We start from the raw sequence: 19,738 nt of genomic DNA, 5'->3' as shown, positions 1-19,738 counted from the left end.
TGCATGTGAGATGTGGAAAGTGTTAATAAAATGAGCATACAATTTCAATGTTCTTCACCAGTGATGCTTGAGATGAGTTTTGTAGATCAGTTATTGTGATCACATTTCAACTGATGAAGAGCTGAGAAGAATTGGTCTATGCAGCCTGCAAAAAATCATTGCTGAAACAAGACTAAAGATTCTGGGCATGTTCTATGCATGAAAGATGGGGGAACCCCAAATCAGCACTATTGTGGAAAGCTATGGATGGATATCTAAGTAGAGGAAGACTTTGTAACACCTGGAAACAAAATTCTGCACAGGATATCCAATAGATAGATGAACTGGGAGGACTCTGGAATCCTGGCAGCTGATCCGAGTTTGTTGGGAGAGACATGTTACCTGATATGCTACTTATCATTGGAGGAATTAAGTCTAAGTAAGTCCATTATCCTTGACAGATTATTTGACTTGCTGGAGGGTCCTTCAGCAATCTTTAATGACCAAGGTAATTTCTTGGTTTTAACTGAAACTTACTTTTGTGGGGAGCTCCTGAAGAAATAGAGATTGCAATCTCTAATTAATGCAGAGTCACACTGATTATATCCTGTAAATGATCATCACTTTCCTCTAGTGTCAGCATCAAAAATTATGGTTGAACTATAAACATTCCAGTAATCCTTCTTGAGGTGACCATTTGAGTGGTGGTATGGTAAGGACAAGATGATTGAAAAACAACTGCTATCACGCAAGTAGTAGTCATTTGATAATTGATTGAGGCAACGTGACTAATGTACTAGTACTAACGGTGTTACTCCTCTAACGTCTGACATTATATTCAATTTTATTGATAACTGTGTCTTAAGTTAGCACACAGATACAAAAATTGCACAATAAGAAAATAACCTAAAATTTGTACACCACCAATCACCACAACCCACACAAGAAATTTTATCACCATTCCAGTTCTACCCACACATTGAAATCTTACAAATATATCTTTCATGAAATATGAAGAAGACCTATTAAACAAAAGACTTAATTACAATCTTACCATGAAAACTGCAACAAGTAGATAAAACACCTCATTGCCACAACAAAAATAGTTACATGCCATAGAACAAGAAATAAAAAAAGCCACGCATGCAACCAATGAACAAAAATGGAATAAAATACTCTTCCAAAAATAAATGAAAATCGACAAAAAACAACACTGTAGCAGCTAAATCTGATAATGGTAGTAGTATAATTATCATTAACCATGATTATTACTTAAAGCAAAATTTCTGAGAAACTAATAACATAACTGAACTATGCATATATCCCACAAATTTGCAGCACAAATCAGAAACCAAATTCCAACACAATATTACCGAAATACAAACTGAAACCAAATATTCCATTGAACCCAAGAACCGCAATGCTTTACAGACAAAGATACATAAACCTTTAGCTTCTATGTGTCCAATTGTTAACAGTATTAACAGCCCAACTTTCTGAATTAATAATACACCCAACAAACTGCTGATGAAATATTTCAAATATGGGAAAAACTACACCGTAAAAATTCCAGAATACTTGCGAATACAATAAATAACATAGGCTACAAATCCCACGCAATGCCAAACTTCTTTTATTGGACAGAACAAACCTCTACACTAACGTACCTTTACAAGAAACAATAGATATTATAGAACATAAGCTCATGACTCTTAAGAAAATTACCACATGAAGGTATACATGAAATCATACAACTTCTCAAAATAACCTATTTGCAAAACTATTTCCAGTTTAATGATAAAATTTACACAACCAGATGGTGTGCCTATGGCGAGTAACATTGCAGGACCTATAGTAGATATATTCCTTAATAAACTAGAAACTAAATTATTGAGTTCATAACATCCCTTCCTAAAAAAGTATCACTTACTATTACTGCTATGTTGATGACAATGCTACTCATGCAAGGAAATTATCACAACATACAAACAATACAACAGGAATACAATACTTCACACCCTAAATCGAAATTCATTTAGAACTTTATAAAAACAAATCTATAAACTTTGTGGACCTCACAAAAATCAACAACTACTACTTCAACTACAAACACATATTTGAAATCTATTGAAAACCAACCACTACAGATGGAATAATTAACCATAAATATCCACATCCAAAATCTCACAAATATGCGTTCTTTCTGTGCTAAACAGAATCCTCAATCTGTCACTGCAACAGGTCATACATACAGAAACAAGTACACTACAATATATCACATACAAGAACAATTACGACCCTAATGTCATTTTACAGCTAAAAGAGACCCCATAAATCATAAAACAATGCTAATGAGAGAAACTGCATTAAAAAGAAGACCATCTACATACCAACAAACAATACAGAAAAACTACCTGATAAAATAAAAAGCCTTACTAAAAAATACAAATGTGAAATTAACCTTTAGAGCAACAAATATTCTTAACACAAAATTATGTTCAGGAAAAACCATACTCCCCAAGCACTTACATTCTGGAATCTACAAAAATAACTGCACAAAACTTTCTGTTCGACAGACGGGAAGAAATTTCATTGTTGGATTCAGAACACATGAAAGAAATAAACAACAACTAATCCATCTTTATACACCTCACAAGTGAAAAACATGAAGCTGACAACACTGAAAACACACTACAAATCCTGCATAAAATCCCAAAAGGTCGAATCATTGATATTTCTCTATATGACGCCTCTCTAACCAGTCAGAGGCTAACATCTCAAGGGTATCTTCCATAGATTTCCACAGTCATACAGCTACAGCCTCCCAATATGGTATTAAGCAATATTTGGTCACTAAATATACTTGCAAATACCAACATACACAGTCCTTTTGGTGATCTTGCAAAGTTCAATTTTTAAAACACACTTGAAGTTGTGGATAAAGTCTGTAGGAAATTGAGTTTGCTGTAGCTTTATGCAAACTGCTTTACAAAGGGACAACAATCCCAAGTTCAGCAAGGCAATGAAAGTAGCCATTGCAATTCCACTGTAGGATTTTCATAGTTATATTCAGTGGTGGCATGAGCCCATCATATGCATGGGATACAGTTCAGTTCACTAACAGCATCACCCATCTGTTGAGTGAAGCCAATGTTGATTTGCACAATTCCAGAAACAATGGAGGAGTGGACAGTAGAAGGGCAGTAGAAGGGGGTGAGGTGGGGGATTAAGATGATCTGGCACAATCGACGCAACCAGATCTAATTTCATCATTTAATTTTTCCTTCCCTTCTTTTCCTCTTTATTCAATTTTACACCTGCTCAAGTTAACTTTGGCAGAATTACTCTCTGGGCACGTTCACAAACAGTAATACACTATTTTTTTATTTTAATATATTCATTAGTTATTGTGAAACATGACCGAAAACACATGACAAAACTACATCTTTGTTTCAAACATCTGGCACATTATTTTTTCAAATTTCAAAAAATGTGCTATTACTCCATTCACAATATCCTATAGATTAAGGAAATTGATTATTTCTTCATTTTGGATAAGATACGCAAACTGCACGACTTCCATCACGGACAAACCTCATTTTGGAAAGGGTAACTTAACTCTTCGTATGGATGTCCTAATGATAATTTCTTTAATATTGTTCAAGAACTGTGCAAAAAGATTTAGTTGATTGCTTCATCAGTTTTTCAAAAAATAAAAAACATCATAATGTAAAAATCGCTCATTTTATAGGCTGACAGAAGAGAATGGATCAATAAGATTCTCCCAACGTATCTCAGTCTTGCATCTGCTTTTCCTACCATTTGTTTTATGTTGTCATTCCAATTTAGGCTGCTCCAGATGGTTACTCCTAGGCATTTTACTGTAGTTACTGTTTCCACTAATCTGTTGCCAATAGTATACCCAAATAGTAGCAGACCAATTTACCTATTTAACTGAAATATATTAGAGTTATTAATTTATGTTCAGGTTCAACTGCCAATTGACAAGGGCTGGGAGACCAGTGTGCTGACCACATGCCCCTCCATATCCACATCTGCTGACACCTAAGGGTTGACAATGACATGGTGGCCAATCTGTCCACCTACCTGTATGGTTCAGATCTGTTTATAGACTCATAAGACCAAAGCTTAAGAATTTTAATCAAACTGTTTGACAAAACTTTATTTTGAAATTCAGTCAATTATCCTCGCATTGCTTTCCTCAAACTCGTTTTGGCTCTATTCAGCTTTTGATTGTCTAACAGAGTGAGTTCTCTTCCGAGATGAAGATCTCTTTGCATTCGTAGCAATTAGCTCTTGAGTCACGGAGGGGCTTTTCAATTTCTCATACCCTTACTCATCACATACTTCTCTATGACATATCATACTACACTTTTCAGTTTTACCCATTTGTAATCCACATCTTCACCCTAAGGGCTAACTATTTTATGTTTACTTCTTAGATGCTCTGCAATTTGTTTCTATCAGCATTGACCGATTGTACAAGTTTGGGTCTGCTAGTCACTAGGTGGTCTAAGGCATTGCCCTCACACATCAGTTCTTTAACTATCATACTACAAGCAATTTTCAGACGAGACTATCAGAACTAGTATCCCATCCCTATAACAACAACATAATCAGGAAATTTACTCTTTACATTCTCCATGTTCTCTCTGAAGCACTCTGGCACTAAAGCAAACACACGCACACACGCACAGAATCAATAATAACCTCACTGTATACTACAGAGTTATTTACAGCAATAAATATGCAAACACCACTGGCACCTAGATTTCACTGCTGTTCACTTCTGTTTATAGCCAACTATCTGTTACTAAGAACTAATAAGACTAATTCTGGGGCCTCACCAGGAATGCTTGTGCAGTTTCCTAGTAACGCATTAACATTTTTTTTTTTTTTTTTTTTCCTGATCTACAAGGGTGAAACTTCTCAGAGTAATGCTGCTGATCCAGCTTCAATTTCAACAAGCATTTCATCACTAAGCTTAAGAAGGGACCCCTCTAAATGCCTCCTCCCACCATCACCCTCTCAGGTATGTCACATGTACTCTGCCACCCAATTAGTCATGTCCTTTGTGTTGTGCAAAGACTGCCTTACTTCTTTAAGGGACATAGTTCATATTTATGCCTTAACATACCAACTGCAGTAAGAGGTATCTGAAGATCTATTGACTAAATGGACATGATCTTTGTTATTTTATATGAACTGGCCTATATGTACAGAGTTTTGAATTCATTGGTTATTACTCTGCAGTCCTAAGGTAAGAAGACATGCCTTTGACAGTTGGTTTGTTAATAATGCTCCTGTACTTAACAGGGTTTTACCACAGTTTAAATAGGAACTCTGGTACATGCGGACTACACCATCTATTTCTGTACATTTAACAGACACTATTGTATGGCCTGTTAAAACAACATGCTAAACTGTACACTCTTAAATGACAGTCAGTAAATCATGTTTTAATTGTTTCTACAAAACATTATTTTCATATGACTAGACAATTTCTTATATTATTTTTGTTCCAAGTATCCCAGTTTCTTTGCATTGCCAATTTATGTAGGTGCACTTTAAAATGGCAAAAATCAAAACTGGCCAATCATGACAACGTGAACAAAATAATATAGGACTAACCTGTTAGTCCACAAAATTAACTAGGAAGTCATTTCAGCTAAGACAATATCGAAACATTTAAATTTTTTTTGTTTAGATAGAATTTATAATATTTCACTAAATATTAACTTACCGGATCATCAGAGCCATTTCCAGGATTCACAGCTTCACTGGAACAATTTTCAAAGCGCTGGAGAAATTCTCTCATATCTGGAGTCTTGACATATTGCAAATTGTAGCTTTCAAGCAAAGAATGGTAGCTTTGGACTTCACTTGGGCTTCTTAACCTGCTATGCATCACTACTGTTGCACTAGAAGTCCTCCTTGAAACAATATTCTCCTTCTCATTTGTAGTACTTTCTTCTAGTCTTTTAGAGGAACCTTGTTCCATCACCTCATCAAAGGAAGAGGACCATCCAACTCTTCCGAACAAAGAATTTCCAACACTTGAAGATTCACAACCTTCTTCTGTATGACTAGTATCATTTGGTCTCACAGGTATATCTTTTCCATTTTTCTGTCCTTCCAAATTTTCATCTTCTATTACCTTTTTTGCAGAGTCTTCATCTCTAGACCTTTCTGTTTCTAACCTAAGTCTTTCAGAAATTGGTGCATCATTAACAGGTGTACCTAAAATTATTTTCAAAGCTTCATCTTCACTAAGTGGTAACACATTGCTTACTCCAGATTCTTGAAGAGATGCAGGCAGTGATACTGATGTATTAGGCGACTTCTCAGCTGCAGGCGGTATACAATAATTATCATCTAGGGTTCTAGCTATGTCAACACCAGACATTACTGGACAGGCCCGCAATGGTGGTGTCCATAAGCCTGCAAGGAGCAATGGTGTATTGGTCCACACATTCAGTAAACTGGAATTGCATGCCAGTGTAGCAGTAATTCCTTCTATTCCCTCAATCAATCGCTGAGCAACATCTAACCTTTCACCATCACGAACAAATGCAGAACTTCGATAGTAAGGTTTAAGGGCACTTCCATCTTGCCTCATTGCTTCCAAATACCTTGAAAGCAAGCAGTCATTTAATGCAATACGGAGCCACACTCTGCAACGACCGACATCTGTTGTAACAAGATTCAGCGAATTTACCTGGATGGAGAAAAAAAATATTAACATTGTATTAACTGCTATATTATCTCTCACTTCTACAAAACACATACAACAAACAGCTCTTAGCAAAACTACAACAGACTGATGAAGGCTATGTGGCAGACCTGACAACTAACACTTTTCTAGGCAGTGTTCTTCCTACATATCCCCACGTAGCAAGAAAGAATCAGTTCACTTGCAATGTCCACACCTGTTGCTCAACACCGCCTCTTCCTTAGTAGCAGATTCAATGCCTCATGATCCCAGAAGCAATAGGTAATACAGCCAGAGTATGGTAACATGAATGCAAGTTAAGGCAGATACCCAAATGCAGCAACAAGATGAAAACAAGGACGCAAGGAGGAGGCAATACTGATACGCAAGGGACAACAAGTCACGACCCAGACAGTAATGATTGCTGGGAAAAAATGGACCATGATAAGAAAAATGGCCTAGTCAAATAGAGTGCTAGAACAGAAAAGATGACCAACCATGTAGCTGCCTTAATAATTGGAACAATAATGCCAATCTAAATTTTAAATCATCCAGCCATTAAACTCATTCAAAATTGCAATTGCACACCGCCATTTTTGTGCACATTCACCTACCCAGGCATAACAAATCACACAGAACATAAAACTGTCATTGTTAAAATGCACTGTTAAAATTTTAACTGAAATACACAGTATTGGTCAAAATAATAACACAGGAAAGTGTGTGAGTGGATGAATAATTAATAAAAAATAAATAAAATAAAAAACTGGATGAGCCAGCCAACCTGGTGACACATTAAAACTTTCTCCATAATCTAAGGAGCATATCCGGTGAGAGCTTTGTTTCACCTGATTTCATCTCAATTTCTTGGCCAGGTGTTGGTATGCTAGACCATGTAGTTTACTTTTACCAGCTGCAGCTTATTGTCTTTTGCTTCCAGCAGTCTTGTTTCAACTATCTTAAGACTCATTATCTCACCAGTAAGGATATAGCATACAGAGAGAAATCATTGGGCTACAGCAATTTCAGTGTATGCTTCACGAGGTGATGTCTCCACTAATTCCCATGTAACCCAGTATCCAGGAAACCTTCTCTCAGCCTTTCAGAAGATGAGAGTCCTAGATGTTGCAGGCATTTCTGTCTGTTGGGTAAGTATAGTTAGAGATTATGAACAAATGAGCAATTTTTCAGCACATATACATCATACTGGCTCCCTTGCCTGTATGTAATATTGCATGAAATATATTAAATTCAAATTGTAAATAAATTTTGAGGGCATTTAGGGAAAACAGCTGAGCAGCCATCTTAAATCTGTACCACATGGGTGAAGTTCCGAGCTCTAATATCTATCAGCAAATATAGGTGAATGCAACTCTCAAAGTCTTAAGAAAATCATCTTTGGAGTTCTGTCTTTAATCCAGTAATGCAAGGTCAATTTTTCTTGAAAAGCCATGTGGCTGCATGGTAGAATGATTGCCCACCATGTATGTGGCACAGTTTCAATTCCCAGCCCTGGCAAACTTTTGAACATTTCCCTAAATCATAAAGTACACAAGGATGAAAAAGAAATTTTTAATCTTTTAAAACTTAAACCATCTTTTATAAAATATTAACAATTAAGAATGTACATTTGCGATGAAACCTGGATTTTTCGTGTGAGATATGTAATTAGAAATAAGACAACATGCATTTTTCATTAAAGTATCAATTATTGTTAATTAACATAGATTTGATGAACTTTATATTTGAATGCTGCAGCTACCCAAACTGAACCAAAAAGGGGAGGGGCAGGGGATAAGGGTGAAAAAACAATGAGTAAAACTAGACTTACATCAGCATTGCCTGTCTGGAATGCTACTGATTTTCTTCTGCCATTATGTATTCTAATGCTCAGGGAATTACTAGAAGAACAAGCACGTTTGCTTCAAAATTTGTATCTGCGATTTTGTCAACCTACATGGCAAGCAAGCAATTTACCACACAGCCACGCGGCCTGTCGAGAAAAATCGACATTGCTTCAGCAAAGTAACAACATTCAGCAAACTTCAAACTAGATTTCCTCAAGAATTGTTTAGAGTTGCATCAATTTATTTTGGGCAATTAATATTTGTGTTCTGAACTTCACAAATATTTAAAAAAAAATACAAAAATCAGATCATTGTGTATTCACTTGTTAGACAAATTGTCAAGCACAGCTATATAGCAGTGGTCCACAATTTAAATTTCATTAAACACTGTATTAAAAACATAGGCAGAAGTACAGTATCTCCTGAACCTCATTAAATGCTCTGAATTTTCAGGAGCCAACATGGCCGTTAGTTATGTCCCTGGTTAGGTTTTGCATTTGTTCCACATCAAGTACCACTATGTCGTGCTTTTAATGTATACCATATGACTTTGCTAGCAGACAATTTGTGTGAATTGCTTCCATGGCAAAGTGAAATTGGGAAGACTGCTGCCTATTCCAACTTCTGACTTTTACTGACAGAATACAGTAAGGAAGGCTTCCTCCATTTAAAAGTGTGGCCATACATACCAAGGTCCTTCACAATGTAAATGTGACAGTTATATGGTCATTTGCATATAGATGGGAGGCAACTTCTTGTAGATAAGACAAGGCAGCTCAAAAGGCCGGTGTCACATAGGCCTACTCACTTTGCCAATTTTAAATTGACTTTCCCAGTGAACTTGCTGCACAGACTCAAAACTGCAAAATATCTCCAGCAGAAAAGAAGGGGGCAAGAAATACACCACCAAACAAGTACCTTACATTGAGCTGCAAATACTATACAAATCAATGCAGCAACCTGCATTTACAAATGGTTGAGAAGCCAGTTGCCAAAGTTGACATTGCATACAAACCATTACATTCACTCCAGTAAAAAGCAGAGCAGCCACAGAGTACAGAGGGGGAACAAAGGGTAAGCTCCACTTAGACATATACCATCTGACAAAAGAGTTAAGAAACTGATTTTATTCCTGGTGATAAAAGTGATGCCTGTGTGACCATAGTGCGTGCAAAGTTAGTCCTGCACACCTTGACTCCCGAAAAACACCTATGACATAGGGCTGCTTCTCATGACTTGACTGAAATCCAAAATGCTGGCAATTCTAGTACAAAAATTCACATAAGGGTCAACACTTCGACGACATAACATTCAACCCAATGTGACATGAAAGTTTAATAACATCTGAATGAAGCACTTTTCTGCCAGTTTAACACAGCTGGTGAATCTGAAGAGGACATGTCCGTGAAAATAATGGAATACATAGTCTGTCAGAGTGAAACAAACAGTCCCTCTTTTTAACCCTGAACTACAATCCATCTAATTTCTGTAGCAAAACTGACAAAATAGATCCCATACTGCACTGGAACATGAATGGGTTCAGGACACACAAGAAGGAGCAAGAACAGTTAACTTAAGGTTACAGGCAGTTCCTGCCATAGCTGATGTGCACCCGCAAACCGTCACCGCCACCACCAGTAGTAGTATGAGTGTGCCCAATGAAATGACACTATGCTCTCTGTACCTGCTTCCTAATCAAGATTTATCTAAAGAGGTTCTTGTAATTCACAAACTTCTCAACCATTCCTCCTCTGTGAGGACGTTCGTACACAGGGGTCGACCACCACCTGTTGCCAGGTTCCAGCTTTTGAGAACGTGAATGTCATGTATTTAGAAGTATTACTCTACATCTACACCTACATTCATACTCCGCAAGCCACCCAGCGGTGTGTGGCGGAGGGCACTTTACGTGCCACTGTCATTACCTCCCTTTTCTGTTCCAGTCGCGTATGGTTCACGGGAAGAACGACTGTCTGACAGCCTCCGTGCGCGCTCAAATCTCTCTAATTTTACATTCATGATCTCCACAGGAGGCATAAGTAGGGGGAAGCGTATATTCGATACCTCATCCAGCAACGCACCCTCTCGAAACCTGGCGAGCAAGCTACACTGCGATGCAGAGCGCCTCTCTTGCAGAGTCTGCCACTTGAGTTTGCTAAACATCTCCGTAACGCTATCACGCTTACCAAATAACCCTGTGACGAAACGCGCCGTTCTTCTTTGGATCTTCTCTATCTCCTCCGTCAACCCGATCTGGTACGGATCCCACACTGATGAGCAATACTCAAGTATAGGTCGAACGAGTGTTATGTAAGCCACCTCCTTTGTTGATGGACTACATTTTCTAAGGACTCTCCCAATGAATCTCAACCTGGTACCCACCTTACCAACAATTAATTTTATATGATCATTCAATTTCAAATCATTCTGCACGCATACTCCCAGATATTTTACAGAAGTAACCAGTGTTTGTTCCGCTATCATATAATCATACAATAAAGGATCCTTATTTCTATGTATTCGCAATACATTACATTTGTCTATGTTAAGGGTCAGTTGCCACTCCCTTCACCAAGTGCCTATCCGCTGCAGATCTTCCTGCATTTCACTACAATTTTCTAATGCTGCAACTTCTCTGTATACTACAGCATCATCCGCGAAAAGCCGCATGGAACTTCCGACACTAAATACTAGGTCATTTATATATATTGTGAAAAGCAATGGTCCCATAACACTCCCCTGTGGCACGGCAGAGGTTACTTTAACATCTGTAGACGTCTCTCCATTGATAACAACACGCTGTGTTCTGTTTGCTAAAAACTCTTCAATCCAGCCACACAGCTGGTCTGATATTCCGTAGGCTCTTACTTTGTTTATCAGGCGACAGTGCAGAACTGTATCGAACGCCTTCCGGAAGTCTAGGAAAATAGCATCTACCTGGGAGCCTGTATCTAATAATTTCTGGGTCTCATGAACAAATAAAGCGAGTTGGGTCTCACACGATCCCTGTTTCCGGAATCCATGTTGATTCCTACAGAGTAGATTCTGGGTTTCCAAAAACGACATGATACTCTAGCAAAAAACATGTTCTAAAATTCTACAACAGATCGACGTCAGAGATATAGGTCTACAGTTTTGCGCATCTGCTCGATGACCATTTTTGAAGACTGGGACTACCTGTGCTCTTTTCCAATCATTTGGAACCTTCCGTTCCTCTAGAGACTTGTGGTACATGGCTGTTAGAAGGGGGGCAAGTTCTTCCGCGTACTCTGTGTAGAATCTAATTGGTATTCTGTCAGGTCCTCCTCCTGGACTGAGACAGAGCATACACTTCAATACCACTATATGGCCATTCTCTGCTGTAGATATTAATTCGCAGTCCTGCCCTTCAGACACTGCTCAGTGTCAAGCAGTTTGCAATTTGCATTGCCATGACCAATTTCCCATCTGCATATGTAGGACACACCAAGAAGTGCCTGAAAGAAAGCTGCCAAAGTGGATGCTTGGAAAGGCTAACTAGATGCTGTAGTGTTAGCTTACTTTAAATGTCGAGACAGCATTCAGGAATGGGTGGATCACATAACAGTGACCCATGAACCCACTGACTCGTCTATCCCAACGCCTTCAGGCCATCCATGAAGACTATTGCTATCCTGCTGGAATGAAGAGTGCTACTCCACAATCAGGATCAGGCTGGTGGGAAAGTAAAAGTTCAGATGCTGACTGTCTACTGAGAAACACTCAGCTTTTTGGGCGGCAAGGGCTAAATGCCACTGTATTTTTAATGATATCAAGGAGAGTATGTGTCAAGACTTCCTGGACACACTCAACCGTTCCATCACTTCAGCACAAGTACCATCAGAAGAATTCCCAGGAAGCACAGTAGGAAACTTAGAGCAGCTGCAATGAAAGAGAAGGTCCCCAAATGCCACACCTAGACTTAATCACCATCAGAGTCTCCTGGTACTACACCCAGTCAAGACCAAATCACGTACAGTCTGCTGTTGCAGCTAGGAGAAAACGCCAAGAAAAAACCTAAAAAATAAAATGTGCAGTCAGGCCAAGTTTCCAAACTGGGGAGAGAAGCAACTGCAGTCCACGACCTCAAACCAGGGGAGGACCGAACATGTGTCAGTACTTATTGAAAGCACTTTGTAGCAAATACCTTTGAGCATATGGTTTACTGTTGCCTGATCTGGATCCTAGAGGCCAGGAAGCTCCTGATCACCTCCTATATATTCAGGAGGTATCAATCCACCATCATATAGCTGGAGGCAGCTATAAAATCTACTTTCCTGTACAAGTAACACCTAATATGTACATATATTTTGTATGCAGCCCATTAACATTTTGAAAATGCACTAACTCACAAAACAATGTACGTAGAGAGGTAAAAACTGACACCCATGGCTGAAATTACATGGGGCTTTACTGAAATCAAAACACAAGTGCAAAAAGTTGGCCAACAGATGGCACTGGACAGCAAAACATCAGTGACGCTGCATGAGAATCTTATATAAAATGAGCTATAGTGAGAGAAAAGGGGGGTGGGGAGGGGGGGAGAAATTATCCCGTGTTGACTTTACAAGAAATGGCACCATTAGTGAAGCTTTATAATCAGACTGGAGAATCCACTACTGCAGCTTTATGATCCTATTGCCCTAAGAAGGGTATTTGAATGGTTAATGGTGCAGTTACTGTGTAGAAAATCACAAAATTTTAAGCCACAGGTTGTTTGGACAATCGGCCCCATATTGGGCAACCAACACACATGCTAATGCTGATGAAAAGGTCTCGGGTATCCATTCAGGTGGCAGTATTATAATAATACAACATTTCGACAAGTGACGTACATATAGTCTTCTGGTGAAGATTTTGTGGATGCCGTCCTACTTATATCTGTGGTGTGCCCCCCTCCACCTTGCTCCAGGAGGCTGGGTGCAGAATGGCTGGCAGGCAGAGAGGGGTCAGGTGGTGAAGCTGCTATGGTGGGAGTCAGAGCATTCTGGTCCTGTCTCGTGAGGGCAATGGTGGTAATTTCACCCCCTCCCCCATGCTGTGCCTGTCACCCTCTCTGTACCCAGCCTCCCAAGGCCAGGTGGAGGGGGGCACATAGCAGATATAAGTAGGACAGCATCCACACATGGTTGACACTCGCTGAAATGTCGTAACACTGCCACCCATCTGGAAACCTGAGAGCTTTTCATCAACTGTATACACCAGGGAAGTGTTACTGCTGCTTGGGCAGTTCAGGAAGAAACTGAGACTTTGGTGGGGTCATCTCTGCATAGTGACACCTGTTTGCACATCGAACCGGCATCCCATGCACTACTGTTTGGAGAGCACCAAGGCATTCCCTCCTATGCTACCTGAAAAAAAAAAGAACCAACAACAACAACAGTGTCATGAACTGTTAGCCACTGGTCTTGTGATGCAGAAAGCATTTGCAGTGGGGGAATTCAATAGAAATCTGGGAAGATGATGACTGGTTGTCTAATGTGTTGTGGACCTGTGAAGTCCATTTCACACTCTGAGGGTCTATCAGCACCCACAACTGCAGAATTTGGGCTACTGAAAATCTTAGAACTGTCGTGGAAACCCAACTGCATGATGAGAAAGTTACGGTGTCATGAATTTTTCACATCAATTGTGACTGGAACCTTTTCTTTGAGGAAATGCAAGGTGCTGCTTTTCAAACTGCCAGCGTGCTGTGTGCGAGGTACACTGATATGTTACAAAAGCCCATCAAGCCTAGCCTGCCGAACACCTGCTGGGAGGTGTTACTTATGCAGGGTGGCACTACGCCCCGCATTGCTACAAGTGTGAAAGACCCCTTGTCCACATCATGTGGTGAGGATAACATGCTGCACCATCCCTCCAGTCATGCTTGGTCTCCCACATTCTCAGGCCTCAACCCATGAGATTATTGGTTGTGAGGTTACATGATAGCCCTAGTCTACTGCAATCATCTATAGGGATGTTGAAGGACAACATCCGACAGCAATTTTTCACCATACCTACTGATATGCTGTACAGCGTTGTTCACAACATTGTTCCTCGTCTACAGGTATTGTTGAAGAATGACTGCATACACGTTGAACATTTGTTATTATTAAAAAACATTATCTTCACAAAAACTCTACTGTTATGCTAATTATTGGGAATACGGAAGTGTCCAATCCCACCTGTCTGCTTTGGCCTATGATATCATCAATATGGCGGAAACGGCTATTCTAATCATCTCCAATATGGTGCCTATGATATCACCACATATAACGCAAAGATACGTATAAATAAGACAAGAACATCACCCACCAAAAATACAATCAAAGTAATGGGACATCCAAGGGCAATTGGGGGTTTAGGGAGGGGACAAGCAAAATATAACAGTAAAAAAAGGCTAGGTTCCTCAAGACATTGAAAATGTTTAAGTGCCTTTATCACAAATTTAGACCCTGGCTAGATTATGGATGCACAGTTTATGGAGCAACAAGACATAAGTAGCCATAGACATTCAGTGCTATCAACCAAGAGGGTATTTGGCTGGACCCATGTGCCTATAGGACTAGCCATATACCTAGCCTCTGTGCTGAGGATGGTGAACAACTGTGTGCCATCCACTGTATCAGGTCATACAGGTACTTCACTGTTTCAGAGGTATCCAAGTACCAAACTGTTGCTCACTTTTCCATTGAAGCAATTCTCACAAATTGTATGCTAGCAAAGAGGTCATATGGTATACATTAAAAGCGCGAAGTGATACTTCGTGTGGAACAAATACAGAATCTAACCCAGGGCTTAAGCTAACTGCCACACTGACTGCTGACAATGCACAGAGTAGTTTAATGTAATGAGGTTCAGGAGATACTGTGTTCCTGTCTTATGTTTATAATTTAGTGTTTTATGAACTTTAAATTTGGGACCATTGCTATATAGCTGTATATGCTGATTAATTTTTTTATATTTGTGTTATGCGAAGTTCAACATGCAAATATTAATTGCCCAGAATAATCTGGTGCAACTCTCAAAAATTCTCAAGAAAATCTGCTTTTAAGTTTTCTGACCACTGTTAATATGCTGATGCAAGAACAATTTTTCTTGAAAGGCTGCATGGCAGATTATTTGTCTGCTATGTTGTGGTGTTTTTGGTTCAACAAAACCCCTAATACAAATTTGAAAGCAGAGATGCATGTCGTTCTAGCAATTCCATGAGGTATGAATGAACTGAACTACACATAACTGTATTTATGGTGGTTCAGTTCATTGGTCATCATGAATTTTAAAAGAAAATCAAACCTCTACCTTAAAATATGTGAAGGCCTTTTCAAGAAGAGGGCAACGGCCTTGCCACAGTGGGTCCATCGGTTCCCGTGAGATCACCGAAGTTAAGCACTGTTGGGTGTGGCCGGCACTTGGATGGGTGACCATCCAGCCGCCATGCGCTGTTGCCATTTTTCGGGGTGCACTCAGCCTCGTGATGCCAATTGAGGAGCTACTCGACCGAATAATAGCGGCTCCGGTCAAAGAAAATCATCATAACGACCGGGAGAGTGGTGTGCTGACCACACGCCCCTCCTATCTCCATCCTCAACTGAGGATGACACGGCAGTTGGATGGTCCCGATGGGCAACTTGTGGCCTGAAGACGGAGTGCTTTGCCCTTTTTTTTCCCAAGGAAGACAAATGTAAAACTTACAAAGAAGTCAACACTACAATTTTACGAAGGGTGCTGGCCAGAAACTCCTAATGGTACAATAAATTATTTTCAAAAAGACCAGTGGATGGTTGCAGTATTTCCTATAGTGTAATTTGGGGAAACAGCAGACCAAAATTGATTTAAAAACCTTAGGACTAAATAAATAAAAAAAAAAAGACGTAATACCAATAGGACTATACAGATTGGATGAATTAATCATAAGAAGCAAATTTTAAAATGTACCATTATCTTATATTATTTTAAATTGCTACTTATGTGACTGTTGCTTAACAGTGTGTATGGAATCACAGAAACGGTTTCTGTACAGTCTATTTTCACTTGGTAATGGTTGCAGTATTTTGGTATAGGTCTACACGTAACTTTCAGGGAACAGACAACATACAAACATGGGGAAATAAAGGGGTACCAGTACTACACACACAGTACATGAAATATAGGATTACCAGTATACATTAGATTAATACTTGTTTTATAGATCATGAATAAGACACTTCGAATGATGTGGAACGTGTCAGGTTAAAGAAACATGTCTGTACAAGATATTACATTACACAAAATATTGCATGACACTAATGCTTAAGTTACTTTTTTTCCCTCCCTCAATTTGTATCTAAAAATTCAGCCAATGAGTAGAAGGAGTTGTCATCTAGAAATTCTTTTAATTTATTTTTAAATGTTGGTTGACTATCTGTCAGGCTTTTGATGCTGTTTGGTAGGTGACCAAAGACTTTTGTGGCAGCATAATTTACTCCCTTCTGTGCCAAAGTCAGATTTAACCCTGCATAGTGAAGATCATCCTTTCTACTGGTGTTATAGCTATGCACACTGCTATTACTCCTGAACTGGGCTGGATTATTAACAACAAATTTCATAAGTGAATTTATATATATACTGTGAGGATGCCTAGATCCTTAAATAGATGTCTGCAGGATGATCGTGGGCGGACTCCAGCAATTATTCTGATTACACGTTTTTGAGCAATGAATACTTTTCTACTCAACGATGAATTACCCCAGAACATGATACCATACGAAAGCAGTGAATGAAAGTAGGCACAGTAAGCTAATTTACCGAGATTCTTATCACCAAAATTTGCAATAACCCTAATAGCATATGTAGCCGAACTCAGACGTTTCAGCAGACTGTCAACAATTCTCTGTAAAAAAAATTGACGCTATAACACTCGGTGTGCAATGAACAGAAGTCAAAGGCTTATCTTCCTTCTTCCCTTTCAGTGGTGAAGTTGAGAGGAAAGGAAGAGTGTACAGCCTACATTCAAGTTTCATCAATCAACAACACTGACTTTACCAAATTCGATTATTCTCTTGATAAGTTATGTGAACTTAAAAGGAGTGCTGGAGAAAGTATTAGCACATGAGCTACTAGAACATGTCAAATGAAAGAAAACGTCATTGATACTAACTTATTCCGAGCTATGTCCAGAAGTTTATCAGGTCTATCCACATGCATATCCCTCGTCAGTTCATGCACAACAGTGACAATATAACAGGTAGCCCTATTTACTATTCTAAGAGATAGATAAAATGTAAATGACAAATTTATACCGTGTACGTTGTTAGTGGTTATACGAGATTTCCAATGTATATATACACTTAACAAATAGATAATGGTAAAATGTCTAACCTGATCGATTATTTCGCGATGAGAAAAAACCAATAATGGTCCCCAAAACGTTGGCTCAGGTCTTTGGTCAGGATCTGCACCGATTGCCTGGCTTACTCTATTTAAGAACGTATCTTTCAAGCCGTGAATGAATATAGCTTCCAGTACAGTGCACAGTGAGTTCGTTGTGTCATTGTTACTGACAATTTTTGCAGCATCTTGAGGTTCAGTGTGTTGAAGCTGTATATCTTTCACACTTTCTGATAAATGGCTCATCAAAGAATCTTTCACCATGTTCTCTCTTCCACCAAAAGCGGTAACACTCCGAATTATTGCATTCATTTTCACAGGTCGTCGATGGTAACAAGGGATTGCTGCGATGCCCAAGGGATTTCGTACTGTATGACGTTGTCCAAATCAAGGTATTTCTCGAGAAACAGGTGTTTAAACACACAAACAGGCACATCAACACTTCAAAATTTCTACAGCACAGCACGACGAGTCCATACAATGTTGACCTCTAGAAGCGTAGTAAATCTGTCTAGAAATATCGAACACAAGAACCCGTAGAACAACCCAGGACTTTACTGCGTACCATATTAGACAATTAGTTTGTAGTAATTTCTAGTAGCACTACTTTGTACGCTCATTCTGTTGTGTATCCTTATGCACTTCATGTTGAATAGCGACGATGCAACATATTTCCTTGTTTTACATAAATGCGTAAGGCACAAACTCTGTCGACGAGACGTCTTCTTAGTTCTAGTTTTTCCTTAGTCTTCAATGTATTCGTCATTGAAACTAGAAAAAAACAACTAAGCTGCTATTGCTCCATCAGTATTGTCTATCCACGCAAGCTCTTTCTGAATTGACGTTCTCTACAACACGCTTCCACTTCTCTGACTGTCAGAATCACCTGAAACATCAGTGACTTTAGCCGAGTGTAGTGATATTACCATGTCATAATAAACCAAGGAAGTTAATTTTGACCTCCTAGGTATAAACCAATGATGTTCTACTCTCGAACAAGAATCGACGTCGAAGACGCTACAATTAAGATCGATTCAAACTGGACGTCAATGCAACTGGAGGGAACATAACCATCAAATGGTAGACGTAACGTAAACATTACGTAGCGTCACTTATTACTGAATTGCGAAAATGAGGTTATGAGGTACAGTTCATCTTAGCCCATTAGCGGCGTGCGTTGCCATATGGCAACGTTTTTAAGACTTTTTAAAAACCGTCGAGTCCACGACCTCAACGAAGCGAGAGTGTTGGCAGCACTGGATTCCGTTCCATAAGACTGTAAAGATCACTACAATGCAACAGTTTCAACAATACATTTAAATTCTGCGGCGTAAGCAGTGTTGGAAGTCGTTGTTTGCTGAATGACGAAGAAAAATGGAGTATAAGTTAGAGTAAGTATGTATTACACAATAACTTACGATATATAATTTGGTTTTTTAGTATGGCTGTGCTTTAAATACTCAAATATATGTTCTTTGGAAGTCACTGCTTGCTATGAACTAAATTACGTTCATTTAGGCCGTTTGAACTTCGGTGTTACCATATGGCAACGCTAGGCGCTTGTACTCAGTATAAGGACGAATTTTCTCTTTTTTGTTTTAGAAGAGGATTCTCGCTTGCTGAGGCGCTGGATATTCTTTATAATGACGATATTGAAGGTGATGTGCTTGTTGAGCCCCAGATCCGAATGTAGACACAGATGAAGATTCGGGAAATGAACATGTTGGCGGGCAATAGAGAAGAATGATGGATTATTGTATGTGCGGTGGCTGGACAACTAAGTAGTCATAATGATCTCTTCTTCATCTGG

At 39.1% G+C, this 19,738-nt stretch overlaps 1 protein-coding gene across 3 annotated transcripts in view; it reads right to left on the bottom strand.

Annotated features, from left to right (window-relative positions):
* Positions 1-18,944, bottom strand: part of LOC126299381 (run domain Beclin-1-interacting and cysteine-rich domain-containing protein) — a 134,962-nt gene extending 116,018 nt beyond the window's left edge. For 2 of the 3 annotated variants that reach the window (XM_049991247.1, XM_049991248.1), the window contains exons 1-2: positions 17,920-18,886; positions 5,744-6,718 (exon numbers count right to left, since the gene is read on the bottom strand). In XM_049991247.1, the coding sequence (XP_049847204.1) occupies positions 5,744-6,718; positions 17,920-18,240 (1,296 nt within the window). In that variant the 5' untranslated portion in view covers positions 18,241-18,886. Of the gene's footprint in view, positions 1-5,743; positions 6,719-17,919 lie in introns of all 3 variants that reach the window. The other variant, XM_049991246.1, reaches the window with a different exon arrangement.
* Between the last annotated feature and the right edge of the window lie 794 nt (positions 18,945-19,738).

Source organism: Schistocerca gregaria, chromosome X (genome assembly GCF_023897955.1).
Source record: "Schistocerca gregaria isolate iqSchGreg1 chromosome X, iqSchGreg1.2, whole genome shotgun sequence".
Lineage (NCBI taxonomy): Eukaryota > Metazoa > Arthropoda > Insecta > Orthoptera > Acrididae > Schistocerca > Schistocerca gregaria.
This window is presented reverse-complemented; position numbering and strand designations above follow the sequence as displayed.